At 35.9% G+C, this 26,674-nt stretch overlaps 1 protein-coding gene across 1 annotated transcript in view; it reads right to left on the bottom strand.

Annotated features, from left to right (window-relative positions):
* CNTLN (centlein) overlaps positions 1–26,674 on the bottom strand; it is a 184,743-nt gene that overhangs the window by 127,188 nt on the left and 30,881 nt on the right. Inside the window, exons 5-7 of the mRNA XM_042877561.1 lie at positions 11,050–11,184; positions 10,283–10,462; positions 3,298–3,431 (exon numbers count right to left, since the gene is read on the bottom strand). Coding sequence (XP_042733495.1) covers positions 3,298–3,431; positions 10,283–10,462; positions 11,050–11,184 — 449 coding nt within the window. The remainder of the gene's footprint in view (positions 1–3,297; positions 3,432–10,282; positions 10,463–11,049; positions 11,185–26,674) is intronic.

Genomic DNA, 26,674 nt, shown 5'->3' with positions numbered 1-26,674 from the left:
AAAGTAATGCCTCCTATTTTATTAGTTGTCCCATAATGTCAGAGGCAGATGTTGATGGTACGGAAGTGGAGACTGAACCTTCCCACTAATCTTCCATCACATTTTCTTACTGTCTGACAAAATGGCATCTGACATGGAAGCGCATATGAAGTAAAGGTGTGGAATTGAATTCCTCCATGCAGTTAAAATGGCAGCCACTGACAGTCACTCACACTTGCTGAATATGTCTGGAAATTAAACAGTGGGCGTGAACACAGTAAGGCGGTGGCTGGTGAGTTTCAGCCATGGCAGAGACATGGAAGTCTAGCCATGTTCCACACAGCCATAAAGATTTTTAGGAGCACAGCACGCAGACTTTATTTCATTATTGTCAAAAGTGCATAGCTAATGTTGTCATGATGGTGACTGTGTGAAAAAAATCTTGTTTTGTAGCTGAGAATTTGCTCTATTAAATAACATTGTGATCTTTGTTGTCATTAAATAAACAGGATACATTAAATAATTAAATAAATAGGATACATTATTTTCAGAGCAACCCACATAACAGTTAAAGTTCTACAAACATATTAGTAGTAATTGAGTTCTAGTGAAACCATAGGCTATAAAACGTAATTAAAAACTTGGAATATTTACAATCGTGAAATGAAAACTTTATAAATTTATCCCTCCAACTAAGTTTTGTTATAATACTAATACCCTCAAAGGATAATAATAATAACAACAACAACAACATCTAATACCCTCACTTGGTGAACTCCAAAATATAGGTGAATTCTCTTTGCCTATAATTAACAAGAATTATCAATTATCATTACATTTGGATAATATTGTTGGATGTGCCCAAAGATTACTGTAACAAAAGATAAGCATCAGTAACAACTGTTGTGTGAATTCCTGAGAAATCACAGAATGAGAAAGCAACTATTCTCATTTAGGGTACTTTAAAAAAAACACAACACTACATAATACACTGATGCCTTTGCTAAGTAGTACATCATCTGAATAATTACAGAACTGCAACCACAGAGTCATCTAGACAACGTCATACACACACACAAAAATGGACATGCTTACTTTACAGTATTCAAGTCTTACTGTTTTCAATGAGATATAAAGTAGCATCTCAAAAAAAGCCATGGTAGAAATGCAGCAAGGACTCTGTGAATCAAAACAGAAGTACAACTGCAATATGTACTTCATATATATTAATTTGTTTCTGTTCATAAGCACAATCACTGAAATAGAGACATATATTAGCACTTGTCACATCTTGTTTGGTTGGAAATCTAACGTACACTTAAGTATCATCTCCAAGATGGTGAACATATACTAGAAAATGCACCATTTTGCACTGCAGTTACAACAGAGATGCTGTTAACTGTGCACAGGTTCTCCAATCAGATCTTCATAAATACTAATAGTATCTATGAATATATGATGGGTGGGTATAAAGAAGATGCAGTCAGATTCTTCTCAGAGATGGGAAAAGAGAGAAAGAACAAAATCACAAAATCAAACTAGGAAGAATGTTTTTATCTTGTAAACAGAGATCAAACACTGGAACAGGCTACCCAGAAAGGTTGTGGAATCTCATTCATTAGAGATTCTCAAACTTAAATATCCCAGGACACTATCCTGGAAAGTCTTCTCGAGCAGTATATAAAATCAACATCATGATAATCAGAAAAATAGTTACAAGATAAAATGAATTTCTGACCAAAATATCTACTAACATGCTTACTCAAATCAACTACTAAGCACTCCACAGAAGGAACACCTGCCTGTTACTGCAGGTTAAGATTGTCAATTGCAACTTAAAATGATACCCCTACATGTGCATGGAACAGAATAAATAATTAAAAATTACAAATTGGATTAAATTAGGTCATGATAGGCACTACAAATATATATGCCTATATTCACATATCTCACACGTACAACTAAAACATATTCTTTATAGATGTGTACATAATTAGATGTGTATATTCACACATACAAGTGGGACATATATATACAAATGTAAGTACAGGTAAAAAAAATGTTGCATACTGTACACACCAAATAAATGCAAATGTAAGCAAAAATTTTCCACCAGCAACACTAAGTGAAAACAGAATATTCTTACAGCTAAGCACAAAAGTTGAAAATATGTAGGCCTTTTCCCCAACAAACACATAATGATACACAGAGAAGTGTTTAAATCATAATCTCTACTGTCTACTGATAGCAGAGACTATTAAAAAGCAACAAAAAAAACAACCGACTTTCCTAGAGTAGAATCTCACGATGTATACAATGAGAAATAAAAAAATTACAGAAACCTAAATGAATTCAAATCACAGGGAAAAGCTTGCTTTCAAAAATAGTATTTTTGAACGTCAAAACAGAAGAGCAGAAATAATTCATTTCAGACCCAAAAGATTAAAGTAACCTAAGGAGATTTTGCTTGAAACACTGTAAATATTTACCTAATCACTTCCACATTAGCATTTTAGAACTTTTTTGAAAGTTTGAAAATTGAGAACTCAACCGCTTAGTCTTTTAAATATGAAAATAACTAGATAACACTTCTTCCAGTAATCTTAAATAAATAGTAGAAGATCATGTACTTCAGAGGCATCAAAGATCATGTTTCTAGTTGTTTACAGAAAGATTAATACTGACTCCTTACTGTAAACATATCTCCATTTAAAAAGTAGAACATTCATACAAATGAGCTGCACCCCAACTGCAGCAATTCAAGCACAGCTTGAGGGAATACTGAAGAGAAGAATGTACAACTTCCTCTCAATCCACTTAAAGGTACCAACCTGACTTCTTTCCTCTACATCGTTTTGAGGGCTTCTGTATTCTAGTGAATTAATATACTCATTCCTTCCTTCCATTCTTTTCCATATCTCAAAAAATGTGACATTTATCTTCTAATTCCAGTGTAAAAATGAGATGTTTAAGACTTAGAATAAAGCTTAAATCATTTCACTTCAAATTTTTAGCGCAGGCTTATGTAGATTCTTGCTGATTCTATCAGATTTTACTCCAATTAAAAAGTTAAAGACAGGCTTATTTTTTTTTCTATCTTTAGGGCATTTGCCGCCTCCATTTAAATGATTACGTCACTTACATTTTGTTACTTATAGTGGAGATTGGTCATTCTCAAGCCCAGTATTAGTATTAAAGAGTTTGTATTTATTGCTACGCATTCAGACATTTTACATTTTGTGGAAAAGTATGCTATGAAAATGCACTGCTTGATAAGATTCAGAGTTCAAATTAAGTTTCAAACCATGAAATACTCACTTAATCCTGTTCATATCACATTCTTTTTGGGTGAGTTCTTTCTGGTTCACAGCTAGCTGAGATGACAAGTTACTGCATTTACTGCTTAACTCTTTCAGTTGCTCTCTTGCATCTGTTAAATTGGTTTCCAACGTCTGCAAAGGAAACATTTAGAATATATTAAAAGTAACATATAGGAAAGAGTTGAAATTACTAAAAATTATGAATATTATCTATGTGTCTAGGCATATGTATGTGCAGATACATACACATATATAATTATTGTGTCCTAAGCAAATATAAATACATATACATGGATGTGTGCATACTTAGAAAATGTGATATTCAGGAAAAAAGGCACGTCAAATTTTAGGTGGACACATACTCTAAGAAGTTTCACCTAACTCATTTGTTGCAGAATAGAATTGCAACTTGCAAAGTAATACAACAGTATTTAACTACTGATCAAACAGTGCTTTTTGCATTGGTATCAAACAGGAAAAAAAGTTACTACTTACAAAAACAGCTGTATTTTTATTGTTTAAAATTCTCCAAAGATCATACAGTATTTAACACAGGAATAAGAATCCTGGATATAATTTTTTGTGAGATTCCTTGTCAGACTCAGATATTCTGATTTTGCACTTCTAATTCAGAAAAAGAAATGGTAAACAAGGGAAAAAAAAATAGAATTGCTCATTGAAAACGAAGTCATAACTCCTTTTTTACTGAAAGCCTAACTGTGGAAGTTAGCACAGTATGAAGATATATCCTGGAAATACAGACGTGCAGAGCAAGTTAGCTCAACAAAACAAGAATAACATGTCTCTACATGGTGATCTTAACTAGAGTTCTCTGGAAATCTAGGTGCTTAGAATAGCACTTTAGAATCTAAGAAGTTTGTATGATTATTGTGTGATTCTATTCTATGATGTTATGATTCTCCCAGGGTGTTTTGAGGCAAGAATGGAAACAGATACAGTACATCACTATCTAGATCAGAGTTTCAGAGTGTGTCAATGCCTTTAGCCCTACTTCATTATTACACTACTCATAATTACTTATTCTCAGTATGGCAAGTATTCTTGGATTTGTATATAAATTAAAACAAGTATCTCCTAGTAGGACAGTGTTCCAAATCTTCCACTTAAATATAGGCTTAATTAAAGAAATAAAGAATTGCTCATATTTCCCTTTCACCAATGATATCTCAAATATCAAACTATTCTGAAATGCTGAAATGTAGTTCCCTGACATTATTCACTTAAAACCAGTGAATAATTAATTTCCGCATTTAAAACAGCACAGAAGTTACATATCTGGATGTATCAGAAGTGCACTACAATCAAATTTGTTGAATTTTGACACTAATCATTACATCCTGTTAAAAATAGTAACCTTAATTTGGAGAAATAGCAATGAATAAATGAAATAGAAAAAACTGTGTTTCATGATAACTCTCAGGTTATTACACCTGGTTTCTTCCACTGAGCAGTCACCATTCAATCTTAAAGGCTGGATAACAAAATTTACTGTTTTCAGAGAATAGATTTAGAATGACAGGAGAAAGTTCATTCTATCAACACGTGATAAAGTCTAATAAGGCTAACAATGTAATAAATCAGATAATTTATGGTTTCTCCTGAGTATTGTTTTTATCACACTGGTAAGAAGTTGTGGCTTATGTGAAATGAATATTGCCAACTTGAAATTTTAAAGTTTATTTAAAGTAGCTCACATTTTCTGTGAAAAAATGCTGTCTGTGTATCATCTATACTGCACTAACAAGTTGCAGAACTTCTGGTATAAGTTAAATGAAAAAAATCTGATCTCACCAATTCTCAAGTTCGCATCATCCACTGCAGGATAAGATACAAAGAATAGGTAGAAACTGATTTTGTGTGAAATACAACTATATAAAGCTATACAATTGTAGAAATTAAAAACAGCATACCATGAAACAGAAAAATACTGTAATATCATATAGTGAAGCATTCAGTATAATCTTTGTGCACCAGTCAGGAATTCAAGACTATCAAATCCTCTAAACTTCCTACGTTCAATTCCTAAATATTTTCTTTAATTACCTGAATTCACTAATTGCCTTTTAGTTGATACAGTACTTGAGAAAGTAGTTTAATTGTGTAAGCAGGCATACTGAAATGTGAATTCTCCTAAAATTGATTTTCAAATTAATTTGAATTGTACATTTTGACTGATAACAACCAAAATTTTAAAATACTACAAAATATACTAAATTAAATGCTTTTAAAAATGCAGTTAGTCAAAATACCTAGTAGCTCAGTTATATTTAATGCTTGTGCTGGTGATGGTGATGAGAAGACGGTTGGACTAGATGATCTTATAGGTCACTTCCAACCTTGTGATTCTATGATTCTATTTCATGGGGAAGAAAATGCATGTTTCTGAGAAAAATAAAAGCAACAGTAAAGGATATGATGCTTCTACATAACTGTACCGAAAGCAAAGCATGAAAATTAAGTCTACTTCTTACTCACTTCTACCCACGAGAAGTGAAGACCCTAACTAAACTAAAATGAAGATATACAGCAGAACAATAAGGCAAAACATTACATAAGCATTTCATTTACTTCATACTGAAGAATAAACTCCAAAAATTCAAAGTCAAGATGAATTAAAAAAATAATAATAATAATAAAACATGAAAGGAAATACATGTAGATAAGGCATGGAGAAGCACAGTTTTGCATAGGTTTTGAACTCAAGTTGAATTAAAACTAAGGTTTTACTTGTAGCTTCAAACACAGCAAGGGAAGTTGTTTTTAAACACAGTTTCTTTGTTTTCTTTTTTTTTTTTCTTGTTCTGAATTGACAAAACTGAGAACATTTTTTCAAGTTCCCATCTTAACAAAACTAATTATTCAGAGGAACTAAAATTCCAGACTCCTCTTGACAGAGATATCTGTTTCTCAGTATGCTTCATTTTAAAAGAGAACAACTCTCACTGTGTCTTTAAAAGCTTTAACCTTCAGACATCAGGTACCTTGCCAACTAGAAAATAACAGAACAGTATGCAATTCTACTGTCTTTTAGGTCACCTTCCCTTAAAATCTGCCAGTCTGCACTTTTTAAAAATTTAAATTAAATGGACAATCAAGACATAGCAGGTTTGTTTTTTCCTCTCTGCTTTTACGACTTGAATTTCAGACCCCCAGTTCTGTTTCTAGTAGTAAGTCTGCAAAAGTGACATACAACACTTTTTGGGTATGTACCGTTTAAAAATCATAAAAAATCCCTCTTGTAGGTAGCATTTTTAATACGCTTTTTAAGCCTTCCAAATACCCTGTGAGATAACCAACTTCACCTAAACAGTCCACTACCAAAAGGTGTACAGTCACTTGTGTAACCTCACATAGGAAAAAAAGGTGCAAGTGGTGGCATCAAGATCACAGAACATGGTGGTTTAACTCAGATGGGCAGCTAAGCTCTACTAGGCCACCCTCTCACTCTTCCTCAAGACAGGGGAAGCAAATATGAAAAAAAAAAAAAATACAAAACAAAACACAGCTCATGAGTTGAAATAAAGACAAGGCAATCACTTCTCAGTTACCATCATGGACGAAACAGACACAGCATAATCATACCATCCTGGAATGGTTTCAACTGGAAGGGACCTTCACAGTCAACTAGTTCCAAGCCCTCTGCAAAAGCCAGGGACACTTCCTTATAGAAGAGGTTGCTCAAAGCCCCCATCCAGCTTGGCCTTGGAGATAAGGGAGATTCATGTAATTTACTGCCAATTGCTAAGGGACCAGAGCTGTGAAATCTAAGAGTAAACTGAAACCACTTTCCTCATCTACTCTTCTCTACTTCCCCTCTCTGAGAACCATAGGGGAATGGAGGCTGCAGTCAGTGTTTAACACTCCATTTCTCGAGCTCCCCCATGGTTACTCTGCCACTACTCCATACAGGGTCCCTCCCACAGGACATCATCCTTCCCCAGCTTGTTCTGTATGGGTGTCCCACAGGCTGCAGCTCTCCAAGCACAGCTCCAACATGGTTCCGTACCGTCAAGAGCCCACAGCCTTGCACACACACAAGTCCTCACGAGCAGCACATTTCTGTAAAGGTCTCCAGAGCAGCCGTATCCTCAAGCACATCAACTGCTATATAATCAATGAATGTACAGATGCTATAATTACAGAATATACCAGAGTTTGGCTAATCAGGTTATTATACAAAAGAGAATAGATAGAATGCTTACCCGTGCCCTGGACTCACTGTAAAACTCCAGAGGAGGGTCTCCAGAAAGAGATCCTTCTCCACTGGTAGTCAACTCTCATATGGGTCTAGAAGCTCTGCCCCTTCCAGCAGCACAGGAGAATTGCCTTCACCTGTGCTCCCGTGGCTGACTCATTGCTCGGCTCAAGTGATCAATCAGAGGTTCAGGCCGTGACTCAGCAGTTCCCATACAACTGCTCACCTCAGGTTTCTGCAAACCTGACAAACATGCCTGCTATTTCCTCCTCCAAGTCACTAATGAAGACATTAGTCAAGATAGGTCCAAGTTTAATACTGCATTATGCCACTTATTACCACCCACCATTATTAGCCACAGCCCTTTGAATTCAAGTATTCAAAAACTTGTGTTTGTTTTTTAACATGCTGTTACTCATCCATCCAACTGTAATATCTTAGACTGTATAAGAAAATGGCAAGACAATGCAAAAAAAAATCTTGCTAAAGTTAAGGTCAATCACATTCACTGCTGTTCTGTTGTTCACAGATGCAATTATTTTAATCACAAAAGATAATGGGGTTGTTCAAGAATGACTTAGGTAAATCCATGCTGATTGCTTATAATTGTTTTCTCAATTATGTGCCCAGAAATTGATTCCAATAAGACTTGCTCTGTAGTACCCCTAAGGACTGAAGTGAGGCTGACCCATCTTTGGTCTTGGTTCACTTGGCTTTTTATTGGAGACTTCCCATAATTTCCACAACTTCTGACATGAATTAATCTTTTCAGCAGCCTTGGAAGCAGTTCAGCTGATCCCATGGTTATCAAGTATAAGTCAAGTACTCTTTACTATCTCCCACTTTAATCCACTGCTGATAGGTACTTCTGTAACTCTGCCTATATCGTAAGGTTTATCTATTGCTTCCTGCCACTATTCCATACTTCCTCTCAGGAAAAGGCCTACATTTTCCTTGTTCACAGTTTCAGTAGTGCAAAAAATTACTTTTAATAACTGTACTCACTTGCAAGCCTCAACACCAGAAGGGCTACCACTTCTCCTATGTGCCCACGCAATGTTTCTGAATTCATCCTATGCAGCACTCAATGCCTGCACAGTTTTTTATTTTCCTGCCATCCACTAGCATTTGGTGATGAGTTCTGCTTAGTCAAGCTGCATTCCAGATGCAGCCACATGTTTTCAGTCACCTGTTTTCCAGAGTATGACAGTGGAAGACACCTGGGCTTGGAAGAGGCTGTCTTTAAAGTCTTGACAGCTTTTCCTGAGCTCTTAGGGCTCAGGGGATTTCCACGTATTTCCAGCTATTTCCAAGCTGAAAAGCCTACTCCTTAATTCTAGCTCTGTACTGTACTACTGTCCTCTCTTTATCTTCTCAGGCTCTTGAGATTCATAACTTCATGTCCACTACTACCATGGCTTGCCACTAATTATTAGTTCCCCAATTAGCTCTTTCTTGATTTTGAGCAGAGATCCAGCTGCATGTCATTCCTGGTTTGCTCAGGAAGCACTTTTTTCATGAAGTTTCTTCTGCCACACTATCTTAACTTCATTGTCATCCCAATACAAAACACCAACACTACCTATTCCAATTGCTGAAATCATATGGTTGTGATGCACTCTTCTCTTTTTAGCAAGCCCTAGTAGCCAGAAGAACAGGCAGACTAGGAATTTTCATTGTTTTTATTGGAGGTGTTGGTAACAATAATTTTCAATAAATTATCAGATATTACAAGCAATACTTTAAACAATTTGAAATATGTTAAAACACTTCTAGGTCATTAAATCATTTCACTCAAGCTGCCAGCAATCCAATCACTGTTCTGAAAAATCACATAATCTTTTAACCACAACCATTCCACTTAAATTCTACTGTTAAAAAATCTAAATGAAACTCTGTACAAAGGTTTTTGATAAGTAAAAGAATCAGATGTGTCACAAAACAATTAAATTGCTGGGGAAGCAGGAGGGGGTGAAGTTGAGAAGATGTTTCCGGGCAACATGCTGATTGCACATTTGCTATATTTAATATGCTGGAAGGTGATGTACATTGATAGCATAAAAGAAAACAGTGTTTTAAGAATTCAATAGCCATTTTAATAAAAGAATCCACTAACATGTATGTAAGCCAATATAAAAAACTCTGATACTCTGCAACTTTCTTTTTAAATAAGAAATTAAATAGGAATTGGCAATTTTCTTCTAACAGGACAAAGTAACATTTAAATAAGAGATACAGTATTCTGTACAATGTATCCAATTATTTCCTTTTTCTTTTTATCGTAAACAATGGAAATAACTTTTTAGTGTAAGTATATTCAATAATAAGGCCTCCACAGAGGGGAGCCCTCTTGAGTTTAGAACACAATTTATTCAAAACTGCTGTTAAAGTTTTAATGTGTTCTTCCAAAACAAATATCAAGTTTACTGCAACCAACTTATAGGCAAGTAAATAATATACTGAGAAAAAATTGTGAATGGACAATACTTTCAAGCTTTTATTATTTCATATATATTTTAACTTAAAATACAGTATCTTTTTTTTTTTAATGATTACATTTTAAGATGACTATTTGAAGTCAGATTCCTGCTTTGCAACATCAATTTTTAAAAAGCTGTGGGTTTTAAGTGAAGGAATGTAAATGAATGCAAGTCCCCACTGGTAGATTTGAATACATAACTTGTTATTTAAAAAAAATAACTTGTAGTGCAAATGTCTGGAGAAGTTATTTCTGAAATAACATCCATGAATCCATTCCACTTCATACCTTTATTCTGGCATCACTGCCAGATTTTTCTGCTTTCCATTGCACCTCCTGCTTCCTCAGTTTCTCCAGGTCATTTAGCAGGTCAGCACAGCAAGCATTTAATCCCTTATTTTCCTCCTCCAGGCTTTTTATAACCAGTCTGTTTTGCTCTTCTTTCTTCTGTGCACACTCCTCAGTGTCCTGTAGAACAGTACCACAAGGGCCGATAAACAAAAAAAGTGAGAACTAATCAGCAAATATAAACTGTGCAGTTTTACCCTCACAGCAGCTTCTTCTATATTTGATGGCCAAGGTCACCTGTGTACTTTTATTGGCCTCTTTCATGCAGGTGGAAGGGTCATATTTTTTAGCTGGATGACAGCTTTGATGAGTACACATTTGCAAAGAGCCCATTAATTGATCAAGCTGCCTTTGATGCTGTCCCCAGCTATTTTTGAGACCCACACAGACATATCCTCCCAGACCTCGGCTTTATCAATTAATAATGCCAGTCCCATCAGAATCTAATTACAAGAAGCCACATCTTCACACTCCTACTTTCTTTGCTCCATTTCCATCATTAACTATTTATCTGAAAGTTATAAAGCTTGGATTCCTGGCTTTAAAGCATCTTCCTCGGAGTTCATATGTGAGCAAATGGTAAGGTATAGCAAGGCCTAAGGCAATTTTTTCTCCAAGCTTGTCACTTTCTGTGCCACAAAGGCTGACACTGCTTAAAGAACTACTTCAAAGCTACAGTCTTATAAAACTAGTACAAGTCAATATACCTTAAGTTCTTGGCTTTTATCTTTAAATTTCTGCTTCAAATTACTGAATTCATTCTTCAAACAGGCATTTTCTTCATCCACAGCAGTTTTTCTCTGAATTAAGTTATTTATCTCTTGCTGCTGGCCTGAGAGTCTCTATTAAGAAAAAAAAAAAAAAAATCTGCTAGACAAGAAGCAATTACAAAAAGAACATGCATGTACTGAAAACATTTGAGACCTAAGTTATGTAAAAATCTACTTTATGTAATTTTATAGCATTCTTTTTGTTTCAGTACTACTACAACCATACCCAAAACTGCACCATAAACATAAAACACAGTAATGGGGAACTAAATATTTGCTGCTACCGAACAAAAAAATCCATTAAGTTCAGAAATGAACAGAAATCATCCAGTGAAGCTTAGACAAAGACAGTCATTTGTACAAATTATATTTGTGGTTGAGGATTACATTAAAAATAGTTTTTGGCTTGCACTTTGAACACACTAAAAATCCAGCCACAACATAGAGATGAAAACTCTCCAAAATTCATGAAGAGAAAAAATCAAGTGAGGAAGACAGAAAAATTATATCACAATATGAAAGAAAATACATCTAATTGAATTTGAAGCTCAAGTAAGGAAAACAATGGCAACTACCATACAGCAAAATCTCAACACCATTAGAAAAAACAGTTTGAACTTTCTTAGTTCTTGTTAGGTTCTTGCTTTTTATTTTTGAGACGTTCGCATTGAAGCATCTCCAGTTTTTAATACATAAAGCAGCACTCCACATTTTTCCTCAGGAGCATGTTTTAATTCTACAGACTGTTGTGCCCCTTGCACTAATCAAAACAGCATTTATATACATCATTTTCATAGTAATAATGCTGTAATAACTGTGGAAGAAGCTGTTGCCTCAGGGTAAAAACACAACTGCTTTCTCTTTCATATACTATCTAAATGAAACACATTCAGAAACATTAAAAAATGGTTAACAGAAGGAAGTATGTCTTCAGAAGGTGTGCAAGTTCCAAATGGTTAATTCTGCTTCATACAATGTCAGACACAAAAAAGAAGAAAAACATATTAAGAAAAAAAAACTAACATGCATCAAATAATACAGCTGAAACTGATCCAATAACCACCGCTTTTAAACCAGCATGTGAAAGTAAGGACAAACAGTACCTATGTCAATAGCACTAACACTATCTATGTCACCAAAAAACACTAAGTAATTCACCTACAGAAGAAACCTACAGAGTGCAGGTAGCAGCCATGAACACAAAGCAAGCTATGCAAGGGCAGGCAGAGCTTGCTTAAATGCTTTACAGTGTCTGTGCTATGGTATCCAAAGCCTCCACGCTGTACCAGCAAGCTATCCACAATCCTCACAGATAGATGGGGCAATTTTGAAAATCTGTTTCTGAACACCAGCCTCACCATGAGATAGAAATGTTCTTCTCTGTCCTCCTAGGCATTACGCTGAAATATCTAACAACTAGTTTAACATTAAAAACAATTTTTTCAGTATTCCTGGAGTTAAAACATATAAAAAGCACTAATTTCACATATTTGATGATGGTCGGAGTTGTTTCATTATTATCATTTAAGCCACTATTGAGCTACATTGATACTAAGGCATCAGAAAGATGTGCAGTGACATTAATCTACGTATTTAGAAAAAGTCTTAGTCATTAAATGTATTACAGTTTCATTTTGTGGATTATATCTTTGCCTTCATCCGTTCCATCCTTTACTTTTTAGCAGAGATCTTTAACTTCTGAGTTACAGCAAATCTCTGCTTCTCTTGTGTAGACCTCTACTCCTTTTCTACACATCATCTCCTCACCATTCTTGCAAATGTTTTTATTCTCTTTTTTCTCCTACCACCAACCCTCAAATGTTTTGTGTACATCATTCCTCCATATACAGGTATCCATTTATCCTTCCAAACAGTACTTGTATCCAAACTTTGTTCTTAATATGGCACATTTATTACAAAATGAAAAACACTGCACTGCAAAGTGAAAATATTTTTCAGGAAGGAACAAACCTTTGAACTGATTTGGCATACTGAGAAAGGCAATGCAGTACAGCTAGCACATGTAGCAAATACTGAAAACAAATCAGAAACAGATAATGTCTAGTGAACAGCGTAGGGGGACATGAGGGATATTTTACTCTTTCATAACAAAATCAAAAAGTTAAAAAAAGAAATTAAGGAAAAAAATGAAGAAAAAAGTAGAATCCATGGTAGAATTCAAAGAAAATACAAGATGACAGACTTTCTAATAGGACTCCATAGAATCTGGAAAAGAATGAATTTGAATGAAAGAGAATGGAAAAATTAAAGCAAAATCAAGAGAAGTGAAAGGAAATACAGGAACCTTATTCTGACATTCTGAAATTTTTCCTCATATACCATTAATTCAAACTGACTAACAAGCCAGAAAAAAAATACTCAGAAAATTTCATTAATAACACCTTTTTACAAACAGTTCTGTCACTTCTGTTACTTTAAGACTCAAATGTAAGTACACTGAACTAGTTTCTATTTAAAACAGTGTTTATTTGATAATTAAACCTCAAAATGCTAACATAGTTATTTATTTTTATAATATAACTAACTCCCCTGCAGAGACCCATTCTACTGCACTGGCATTTTAAATAAAAAGAATAAAGTTAATGTTTACCTAAAATTAGGGGTTCATAATCATTCTTCATTTTCTTCCAAGATAAGGATAAGCCAGAATTCAGAAATGTGCAAGAAACTTTCTTCAGAAACATAACACAATAAATGATCCTTCTTACTTTGGATGATTTGTTATATAAGATGCTACCGTTTATCCACAAGTTCAGTGCGAATGTGTTATTCTAATTTCACAATATTCAAATAATGACATTGTTTTGAAGTACTACTCACAAGTTTAGAGGAATGCACAAAGTATTTCAGATTTGATTTATATATATGAAGGTATATATGCGTAATCAAACTTTATGCATGTATAATGCATGAACATAAAAGCACATAGGTGATATACTAAAAATCAGCTTGTGCATTTTTCTAATTTACTTAGAAATAGTTTTCCATAACCATGTAAAACAAACTCAACCAGTCTGGGCTTCTGTTTTTTTTTTTTTTTTTTTCTGTTTGCTCTTTTATTTAAATTCTTGTCTCCTTGATAAGAATACTCGTATTTTTGTCCTTAGAAGGTAGGCTGGATTTACTGCAAGACAGACAGCATGCATTAAGCAGACATTAAAGAAGAGACTGAGAAATTAAGAAACGTAAGCTTAATCAAAGACTCCTTTCTTGCATATTCTGAACCTTCCAGACATCAGACTTAACTTCAAAAAGCGAAATATTTGTTCAGACATTATTACAGTTACAGGAACAAACTGTTGCTGGCAAATAATCATTAAGTCACATTTTTTTAAAAGTATGAATCTGTATTACCACTGAAAGCATTATTTATTTCGTTTGCTTCCCTCCCAATCCCCTATTTCTAACAGAATTCATGTAAGTCACTCCTTTGAGTCTTCCTTCTACCTTATTATTAATATCTACCTCAAGTAATAATGAGGTAGAAGGAAGACTCAAAGGAGTGTTTAACAGGACAAGTATATACTAAAAGAACACTATCCACTCAAAAACACCTGTTCAGTAGAGTTTACGATTCACAAATATACATCCACAAAACCTCCAAGTTTAGCTCTAGCTCTTCTAGTGTACACAAGCTTAAATTGTGTTGAAATTATGCATATATATAAAGCATATGTTAAGTATGCATGTTATGCAAGTGTATGCATATACTTAACATACACATACATTCAAAAAGCAAAATCAGAAAGATCTGCAGTTTGTAATGCAATGCTTTCCAGCAGTGTGGATAATAACAAAGGCATGAAAATACGACAGAAGTGAAACTAGTAATTTCAAATGCTTGTTGAATACTGCTATCACAGAATTTTAAACTCAAACAAGCTACTTACTTTGCATACTTTGCAGCATAATCAGACAGATAATCTTGAATTAGACTCACACAGTAATTACTTATCCCAACAATTGACCCATGTAAGACTTTATATCAATCAAACGGCAACTACACCATATCAATCACTCAGCTAACTCACCTGGGTTTTCTACAAAGTCATCTACTATGCAGCATTGAAGCATTATTTAGGCAAGCTATACCTGCATGGAAAAAATCCTATTATGTTTTGAGGCATTTCCTGAGTGACATTCTGTATGCTCTGATCTTTTCTTCCAAGCAAACTGAACTTTTACTATCCTACCCATTCATATCATATGCTTATAAAGGAAAAAAAAAAAAACAAAAAAAAACAAACAAACAAACAAAAAAAACAACACAAAACCAGCAAACAGGAGTACTATTCATGAGCTATGATTTGGTGGTAGAAATAAGTCATAAAGAAGAATTTCTAAGATACAGATAATTAAGTAAATTATCATCTGCCTTAGCCTGCACAGCTGTTCTTACATTTTGCTTCCTCAAACAATGGATTACATATACAGTAAAAGGAAGTGAGTAAAGATTCACTTCTTACAGCGGAGAATACAAGCAGCACTCCTATAAGACTATCCCACCCTGGTAGCCACATGACACAAGTGAACCAGAAAAACAATATATATGTGGTCAAGCACATGGGGCATTCATTCATATGACAGTATTTTGCCACACAAAAACACACATCAAGAATTCACCAAGTTCTGCAGTTTCCATTGTTTTTGTCTAGATAATATAAAATACAGGTTAATGCTACAGTCAATGCAAAATCCCAAATTTTGCATTGACTGCAGTCATGCTTATTTGAATACAACAAGATAACAGCAAAGTTCAATAGGCTGTTGACATTCTACAGCACAAGAACTTCTGAATATAAATAAGACACTTCCAAAGGTTTCTCCATAGACAAGCTTGCAAATACAACAAAGATGTGAAATCACTCTAAGGAAAACCAAAGAGATCAGCTGAGAAGAACCAAAGAGTACCATTTCTACACTGTCAATGTCCAGAATGCTCCAGCAACAGTGTGTACAGAGAAAAAAAAAAAAAAAAAAAAAAAAAAGAAAAACAACTCTGTGATCTGCTAGAATAGATCTGATATTTGGAAAAATGTCATTCTAGAATTCATTTTTACCCTTTCCCATGGCACCTCATTAACTAGAACAAAATAAAGGTGTTTTGCCCTGCCCCACCCCAATAATGTCCAATTATGTACTAGAAATAACTACTTTTATTTAAATACTTTCATATCAAAAGAAGCAAAATCACATTCTAGGAAATAGATTAAAGCAATGGGAAAGAGTTCTTCTAGTTCTGACTTTGAAAGGAAACAGTTCACAGTCTCTTAAAAGGTTGCTATAATTTTCAGTCAATGTTTGTTGTGAATAAATTCACAAAAAGATACACATTTTTAACTACATTTTATTTTTATCTAATAGGAATTTAGACAGTATGGTACCTCATGCAAGACAGTGGAAATGACAGTAAAGATATAACTAATGTTAGGAGTTTGTTCCAAAAGAAAAAAAGTCTATTACTCTTGGTCATTGTATATGCTATTTGATGTTGTGTTGTCACAGACACCATCACTGAACTTCCAGTCTTCAACGAAAGATATTTAAACATTACATTTTGTACACAGAAAGAACTATGAAACAACAGCCGTACTTACAATCACTGCATAAGAGGGGGAATTGATGTTTTTGAGAGGAGAAACATACCCATGATACTGCAATACAAAACTGGATCAAAATATACCATTGAATTGGTATGCCTAGCTAGATAAAAGCAGGGTGTATTTCATGTCAACAAGTTAACTCACATCTATTGATAGTTTATCAAGATATCCCTAAAAAACATCCTACCAAAACAGAAAGACAACACATATATCCCTCATTAGTGATGATAAAGATACAGAAATATCACAGGACAACTGATTTCTACAACAGGCTGATGAAGCTTTTAATGAAAAACCTGAAGCCTCTACATTTCGATTTAAGTCCCCATCGATGACTGTAATAAAAGGACATGCATTCCATTTCCAATACTAAAGAAAAGTGCAGTAGTATACTTATAATGTGCCCTAAAGAAGATAAAAATGAGCATAAATAACTAGTAAAAAAAATGAAATATTTATTCAATACAGCAACTTTTATTGAAACTGACATCTTTAAGTGAAAGTAATTTACTACATACATTATTCTATTACCCATTAAATAAAAGTGAAAATATTCTCTTTTAAAATGCTTTTCTTCAAAATTTCTCCTTCAACATCTACATGTATATTCTCCCCACTTCCAACACCTTTTTTTCTACAGCAGCTACTTGAGATTAACTTATGTTCCCAAATTTCTCTCTTCCCTTCCAATTTTCTTTTTTTCCCAGGAAGAATTAAATCAGCAACATTTCACAGCTTTCCTTCTCATATTCTCAAATTTCTCTTTATATTTTTCAACTTCATTATTTCTTGTTTTTCTAAAATTGAACACTCAGAAGCACGTTTAACATATAGTATTCCCAACAATATTCAGGTACAGTGTCCTCACAAGAAGAGAACTAACTAAAGAAAAAAACAAACTCAAACTAAAGAAATCCAGTCTTTATTTTCTGATAAACAGAAATTCTATGTAAATAATTCATGCTGTTTGTTATAGATGGCATATGTGCTATTTTGCAATCTGTATGCTGTCCTTTCATAGTCAAAGTGACTCTAGCCATCTATGACACAAAATGCAATTATTTTTTACTCCATACAACTCCAAAACTAAAATGCTGACAAAGCTAACTGGTTTTACAGTACCCTTAACGAAGGATGACTGTATTCAGGTACCTGTTCAACTGAGAACTTGACTCCTGACAAGGCCAGGAAAAAACTAGGGGAAGAAAAAACACAACTGACACATATAGTGGATTAAAATGTAACTCGTGCAACAGTATTATACATATCTCATTATTAATTCCTATTTTTCATATTTGCCCTTAAGCTGTAACAATCTTAAAGGGAAAAAAAAAAAAAACAAGGAGAGGAGAATTGAAGTGCAGGAGACTGCTTAACTTCCCTACCATCAAACATTTGCTTTTATACTGTTCTGTACTTTCCAAAACTCCAAAATTAAACAGTTCTAAGGACTTGCCTAAAAAAAGAAGTACGAAGCTGCCAAAAAAACATCAGCAAACACAACCCAATTATTAATAAGAATTTTTGAACTTCTGTTTCTACCAACAACAGATGTGAATGAAAGTTGAAGACATATACAAGAAAGAAATCTCTTCTGCCGTCTGTTCAAATGTTTTTACCTACCCTTTGCACGCTAGAGAAACAAGGCAGATCTTTTCTCCAGTTGAAAGAAGAAAGCAAGATCCTTTACAGCACTTTCATTGAAAAAATATCAGGTAAAATGGTTTTACAGAGAAGCAGATCAGAAATATGATTAAATTACATCACTTTGCAACTCCTCTATCACTAGTTGGTCTTGCACCTGAATTCTCACCTAACCCACAGATTAAGGTAGGTTTATAGAGTGCAATCCATTACAAACACCGTTCCCCACTGCCCTCTTTAGGCTAGTCTGATATGACTAATTTGGTGTCTTCAGCGAAGTTTGCTTTCTTAACTGTATTTACCCAACAGAATTTCTCAGTATTTCAATAGATGCAGTAAATACTGCAGGAATTAATGCAGTAACATCGTACAGCCTTGCAACTCCAGCATCTCACTTTCACTAGCATGAAAATAACTATTTATTGCCAGCAATCTAAGTACATGATAGCACCAACAAAACATTATGTGTACCACTGCTTTCCACCTATGCCCCTCCTACCAGCTACCTAGCAGAGCTTACTTTTGCTTACTCATAAGAAATAAAGTCTTGCTAGTCTCTTCACTCCTTACCTTTAGTCCTTACCCTCGCCTGCTCATGTGTAACACAGCTATTGCCAGCAGCTGGTTTTAGTACTGATAATGGAAGCCAAATACTGCTTCTGGCACAATTAACATAAATAGGTTTGCTGTCTCTAACACAAGAGTTACAAGTTCCTTCCACTTAGAGGAACCTTTTCACAAGAACACAATTTTAATTCTGCAATCAGGCAGCAATGCTGAAAATCTGTCTGTTTTCCTCTAAGGGCAGCTCTTGAGATAACTACTACAATGACAAAGCAATCTACATGACAATCTCCCGATATCACCACTAACATCACCTTAACCATTTCCTTAACCATCTCTTTTGTCTAGCGCCTCTCAACACCAGGCCAGACTAGATTTTCTATAGTATCTCTAACACTGTACAGTAAAGCAGCACAGCCCAACCTATTGATTCTTTCTCTACTCCATCTTCTCTACTTAGCTGCTATGTTTTGAAATGATGTACTGCAAAGCAGCAGTCCAGCAGTCCAGCCCTCCAGGTCAGGCAGGAGAAAATCCCATCTCCTTCTTTCATCCCACTAATTTCAAATCAAAACCAATAATCTACCAAGCTGAGCTCCTCTCTTCTCTTCATTGCAGAGCATGATCTTGAGAGCACTGGTTTTATTTTTCCTACACATGCAAGGCCTGCAGAAGGTCAATTCTAGTCTTTGTCTGTGGAACTGGGCATGACTGCGAGATTTCCAGAAAAGGACACACAAAAGTGTTTAGTCTTATGACAGCAGTATTTCATTACACTCACATACATAAACATTGCCAGATCAGGTGCTGGAATGAAGAAGCTGTTGCTATAATTAACTCCTCTGACAAGCCCCTTCTTAAGGGTGGTCAGCAGATTCATATTGGCAGTACCTAAATTCAAAAGGCACATCACGCTTCTTTCTACTAATCCTGTCTTGAAGTTGAGGAAATCTCCCTGTATTTCAAATAAAAATCCTGAATGAAATGAACGTGAAAAGAATCTTCATCTACCATGTCCTTCAAGGGAAAATAAAATTCAGCTTAATCTTCTCAAAATTAAACTAACCTTATAATGTAAAAAAAATTGTTTCACTAAAGGAAATATAAATAAACTAAATACATATTTGATTGCAGTATTTATAGGTCTCCTTCACTGGAGAAACTTTCTTGCAGAGTTTACAAACTCCACATAATCTCATCACTGCTGACACAACTAGCCAAACCTCTATTACTGAAATTATTCCCATATCCTCCATTACACAAGAATAAGCAATGCTACATGCAACTGGAAATAAAATGTTAAGATGGTAATAATAAAAGTATATGTTTGTCTTAATCTAATAGCAGCATATTATTGCAAAGAAAAATAATCAATTGAAAATACAAAATTTAAGAAAAAAATTATTAGCATTAATTAGTGCCTGACGGGAGAATTATGCTTTTTCCAATTGGACCCCTTAAGGAGGCTTTAGTATAGATTTGTACAACAAGCCGAAGATTTTCAAGTAGAGATAATGAGGCAAGCTAGTCCTGTTTTAACCACTCTGGAGTATAATCAGTTGATAAGGTTTTGAAACATTACAAGGTCTAGGACAAAAAGATTAGCTTTAGTTCCATCGAATCAAAATTGAAACCTAATTAATTAGAATTGTTATAAAGACAAAAAAATGTTTATTGCTACTTTTGTTCATCTATAATTTCATCATCTAAGATAAACAGAAGAAGATAATTTAATCTATCAGTTTCATAAATAGCAAAAACTGAATTTCAGTTCCCATATTGTCCTCTTAAGCAACAGTTTATGTTACTTTAATGTATTCTTTCAAAATCTCACCTTACATTAAATGAGAAACAAAGAAGAGGGAAAAAGAAAAAGCCATATATGACAGCACCCAGTGATCTTTCTTGCACATACACAAATATTATACATTAGATAGATCAGGAAGGAAACGTTTTCAAAGCAAAAAGGAGAATGAAAAAAATATCTGCAGCAGTAAGCCTTTGGAAGAAGAACAAATCAAATTCTAGGAAAATGATATATTCACATAAAGACTCTAGTTATAAAAACTATAAAATCAGAAATTGCGTATGTGGCAAGGACACAACACTACATTCTGTGGTGCTAAAGGACATGAGTTGGTGAAGAAACTTGGTAGGTCAAGTTGATAATTGAACTTGAGGTCTTCTCCAGCCAAACTGATTTTGATTCTATGACTTAATGATATTAGTCACAGAAAATAAAAATGACGGTAATAATAGCGGAATCACAATTCATCCACCAAAGGAGTCAGATTTATTAAGTTAAATAGCAATCAAAAACTATATTACTTACATTTCTAAATTAATTACATTAGAAGATTTTCAGTAATTTCCTAAAAAAAGGAACATCTTCGACCAGTTGAATTATCTCAGTACAAAAAATTTAAATTAATTTTTAGTAGTAAATACCAAATTTACCATATTTACTGCATGAGGAACAGTATCTACTATTTACAGTCATTTTAACTGGGCTTCTAGGCATGTCAGGATAAACTCTAAGCAGAGTACAACAGAACTCTCATAGTGTTCAAGAACTCTCAGATATCCCATGTTGCCCTTCTAGGGTTTTGTTGCTGTTTCTATTAGAAACACCAGCTTACACACATGTAAATCTACAAGAATCACCATTTGTTTGTCTTTTTTTCCCCCACAGTCTGAATGGATTTGTACAATTAACTGACAAGTGGCCACTGAAATTCCTAGTAAAATAATATTCTTTCAAAAATGTTAAAGTTGCAACTGAAATTTCTATGGGATGCATGAGGAGGAAGATAAAACCAATAGAAAATAACTGGACAATCTCACCTTTCTAGAGGTAATATAGATTGATAGACTGCAACACGTAAGTTTCAATTGTTGCTATCTGTACTTCACAGAATAGAATTTCTAGTGTTATTACTGTCAAAATTGACATTTCCATAAGCAATGTATTTGCAAGTCAATGACAAAAATAATATATTTTCCCTTAGATGAACAAAGAACAAACCCAGAAAGACAAAATGAGAATGATTTTCACTATTTTGCTATCTGAGCCAGCTGGCTCCAAACCACCAAGAACAATCCATAAATTCAGAAAACAGTCCAGTGGCACCTCAGCAATTTGATGAGGCAAGGTCAGAACGCTACCTCCACTGTTTTTAGCTTTTATGTACAGCACTAGCATCTGACATCAAATTTCACAATCTCATCAATGATACACTATTGGAAACTGTATGAAATCATTTTACTGTGACATGTTTCAGCTGCCACTATCACCAAAATAGTAGCTTCCATTCTCTACACCACTTAATTCTTCCCATTGTATTGCCAAGCTCTCCTTCCTCTGGCTGCATCTTTTCCTTGATACTAGTTACTGTGTCTAGTAACTAATCCAGCCTCTCTCCAGTTACAGACTGTAGCTGTATTGCACACAATCAATTTTAGATTTGTGACCAATTTCAATTTTAGTTTGCAAAACTGATCTGCAAACTCAGACAGCAATCTCATGGAGTCATACACTACAGGTTCAAACGCTGCAATCACAGGAAGTCCTCTTTAAAAGCACATTAAAGCACACACATCCCCACAAGCTTCTTCAGCAGGTATCTTCTTTCAGGCAAGGATATGGCAGAAACGCAGAAATAGCCATGTGCTGCTGTTTAATAAATATGATGTGCATAGAAGAACTAGAAACATTATGAATTATATCTACAACCATGACAGCCTAATAATAGAAAAATAAAACAATACAAAATAAAAAGGTTATCAACACTTACTGAGTGTTTCTAGTCAGATAGCAGGTGCATAAGCTTTAGTATAAACAAATCAAAAGAAGGAAAGTTCTTGAAACTGTAATTTATTCTACTGCCTAAACAATGTACACCTCCTTTAAAACAAGTAAGTCCTTAGTAAAAGCAATCAGAAGTTGGAGGAAATTCATCTGGACTTAAGGAATTTCACACCGTTCCCTGTAACATCCTTCTCTCCAAATCTGAAAGATAAGGATTTGGTTGGTGGAATTTTCGATAAAAGGAACCGGTTGCAAGATCACACCCAGATAGTGGTGGTCAATAGATCAAGATGCACATCAGAGACAAGTGGTGTCTGATTCAGTACTGGGATCAATGCTCTTTAATATCTTCATCAACGACACTGATGGTGCAATCAAGTGCACCCTCAGCAAGTTTGTGAATAACACCAAGCGGTAGGGTGCAGTCAACATGCCCAAGGGATCAGATGCTATCCACAAGGACCTAGGCAAGCTCCAGAAGTGAGCCAAGAAGAACCTCATGAGGTTCAACAAACCTAAGTTCAAGGTCTTGCACCATGGTCATGGCAACCTCCACTATCAACTCAAGCTTGGAGATGAAAAGATAGAGCACAGCACCACAGAAAACAACTTGGGCTACTGGTGGATGGCAAGATGGACGTGAGTCAGCAATGTGCCCAGAAAGCCAACTGTCATGGTTTTATGATTTTTGGTCATCAGTATTCCACACCATAACATCATGTAATGCACTGGGGGTGGGGTTTGATATCTGCCGAATGTTCGTCCGTCGGAGAAGAACTACATTTCCCCAGGAGACTTTGCGGTCAGCAAGGGGATATAACTCCAAGCAAGGTCACCTGATCCTTCTTCTTCGCCTGCTCTTCGCTGTCTGCACTTCGCTATCTGCGCTTCGCCACCTGCGCTTCGCCATCTGCACTTCGCCGTCTGTACTTCAGTCGCTCAACTGGACTGCACTTCTCACCCCAGCATTGTGGTGAGGTCTATACAATTCAAACAGACTCTCTCTCTCTCTCTCTCTCTCTCTCTCTCTCTCTCTCATTGTATTTTACTAATACTATATTTAGTAAAATCATTTGTTCCACCTCAGATCAGTGCTGTTGTTTTCAAGTATTTTGGGGTCCCCTGCTTCCCCTTTCCCAGAGGCGTGGATCCGCAGATCCCTCCGTCCTGCTGGTCACGGAACTGGGCCAGACCAGCCCATAAACCGTTGACACCAACTGAGATGCAAACTAAATATAAGGAAACAATCTTTCACAATAAAAGTGGTGAGGAACTAGGACAGGTTGCCCAGAGAGGTGGCAACCTCTCAAGACATTCAAGGTCTTGCTGGACAGAGCTCTGAGCAACCTCACCTAACAGGACATGTCCCCACTCAGTGCAGGAGAGTTGAACTATATGATCCTTAAGGGTCCCCTCCAACTCAAATGATTTTATGATTCATTAACGATCTGGATGAAAGGACAGAGTGTACCCTTACTGTGATGCTGATGGCAAAACTAGGAACTGAAGGATCAAGGCTCCGCTGCCATGCAGAAGTACCTTGACAAGTTGGAGAAACGGTCTGACAGAAAAATTGCACTGCAAGGAGTGCAAGGAGATCAACCAAACTGGTGGCAAACTATGATTTCAAGATTGGAAATGAGGGAGAGCAGTGGATATTGTCTACCTTGACTTCAGCAAGGCTTTTGACGCTGTCATCCACAAAATTCTTGCAATGATGCAAAGGAAGCATGTGATAGATGAGCAGATAGTAAGGTGGATTGAAAAAGGGGAGACTGGAAGAACTCAGAGAGTTGTAAGTGGTGCAGTGTCTCATTGGAGGCATATAATTATTGGTGTTTCCCAGGGTCAGTACTGGGTCAGGTCTTGTTCAGCATCTTTATCAATGACTTGGATGAAAGATAGACTGCACCCTTACCAAGTACGCTGATGATGCAAAGTTGGGAAGAGTGGCTGACATCAGAAGGCTGTACTACCATTCAGTGAGATCTAGAAAGATTAGAGAGTAGGGCAGAGAGGAGCCTTATGAGGTTCAACAAGGGCAAGTCTAGAGTCCTAGACCTGGAATGGCATCACCTCACACCTCAGTACAGGGTAGAGGCTTCTGGAAAGGAGCTCTGTGGAGAAGGACCTTGGTGACCTGGTGGAAGAGAGCTTGGCCATGAGCCAGAGATGTGCCCTTGTGGCCAAGAAAAAGGCTGGCGGTATCTGGGGGGCATCAAAAAGAACATGGCCAGCAGGACAAGGAAGGTTACCCCCCTCTCCACTCTGCCTCGGTGAGGCCACTTGTGGAGTACTGTGTCCAGTTCCGGGCTCTCCAGTTCAGAAAAAACAGACATAGAGGCGTTCTAGAGAGAATGCAATGAAGGTCTGCAAAGTTGATTAGGAGCCTGGAGTATCTCCTGCACAAGGAAAGGCTGAGAGACGTGGGACTGTTCAGACTTGAGAAGAGAAGGCTGAGAAGGGATCTCATCACAGTTCATAAGTATCTCAAATTCTAGAGCCAAAAGGATGGTGCCAGGCTCTTTTCAGTGGGGTACAGTGCCAGGACGAGGGACAGTGATCACAAACTGGACCACAGGAAGTTCCATACAAACATGAGGAAGAACTTCTTTACTGTGAGGGTGATAGAGCACTGGTACAGGCTGGTCCAGAGAGGTTGTGGAGTCTCCTCCTCTAGAGGCACTCCAAATCCATCTGGATAATGTCTTGCTTAACTTACTGTGGGAACCTGAACCTGCTTTTGTCGGGCGGCTTGGACTTGATGGCATCCCGAGAGGTTCCTTCAAAGTCCTACGAGTCTGTGATTCTTTGGTATTCATCAGCAGCGAGTTAGTGCAAGTTTCCATAGTTTTTGCACTGTTCTTTGTGTGTGTGTGTCTGTGTGTGTGTGTAAAGCAGGAATCATGTATTTAGAAGAAGATGTCTGAAAGTTACATGTTGCTGTGTACTCTTGTGAGGCCCTATGCAAGCATCCCAGTTTGGAGTCCGGCGGGTGAGGGAGCTTCCAGGACAGCTCAAAGAGCAGCCTCTTCTCCTTGTGATGAATCTCATGATAGTGGATAATGCTTCTTGCAGTCATGCAGAAGCCTGAGAGCCTCATTTGCTCTAATAGATAAGTGAACAGAAAACACAACAGCTACTTCTTCTACACTGTTGTACAGAGGAAAGGAAAGGCAAGATCTAAGGAAGCCTGATGATAAGTAAATTCAGTATCTTATAAAAGCAGACAAAATTAGATTGAAGAAAGCCTGTAAGCTCACAAATCAACATCGGTAATTTTGCTTGTTTTTAAGTTTGAAAGTTTTTAAGTACTGTCTGTACTTTTTTAAGCATGCTGCAATGACTTCTTGTCCCTTAGCCTAATTTGCAAGTGATTTTAAGTAGTTCAGTACAAAATTACACTGAATCATGTATGGAAGGTATGAAAATGTTCAAGTACTTTTATCAGTTCAGCTCTGCTCTTTATGTTGCTGATTAACTGAGATTTGAATTAATACTATTTTGAAATTGTAGTTGCGCTAGATTATTAGATGTTCATTCCTATACTGTGGTTCAAATAGTTCTTTATACTTGAACGGATGCCACTTCAGAGTATAAGAACTGCTGACATAATTAGTGTCCTCCTATATAATGTAAAACAAATCACATTTCTGTTGCTGTGACTGCCTAGTGAAGAGAAGTCTCAGGGAAATATCAGCAAAGTGTATGAACACATGAAGAGAAAGTGCAAACAAAACAGAGCCAAGCTCTTTTCAGCAGTGCCTGGCAACAGAAGTACTAATGGGCATAAAGTGAAACACAGCAGGTTCCCTTTGAATAGCAGAAAACACTTTTTCACTGTGCATGCAATCGAGCACTGGCACATATTGCACAGAGAGGTTGTGGAGTCTTCTTTCTTGCAGATATGCAAACGTAGTCT

The sequence above is a fragment of the Lagopus leucura genome, unplaced genomic scaffold (assembly GCF_019238085.1).
Source record: "Lagopus leucura isolate 7727_CA_CO unplaced genomic scaffold, USGS_WTPT01 Super-Scaffold_100018, whole genome shotgun sequence".
Lineage (NCBI taxonomy): Eukaryota > Metazoa > Chordata > Aves > Galliformes > Phasianidae > Lagopus > Lagopus leucura.
This window is presented reverse-complemented; position numbering and strand designations above follow the sequence as displayed.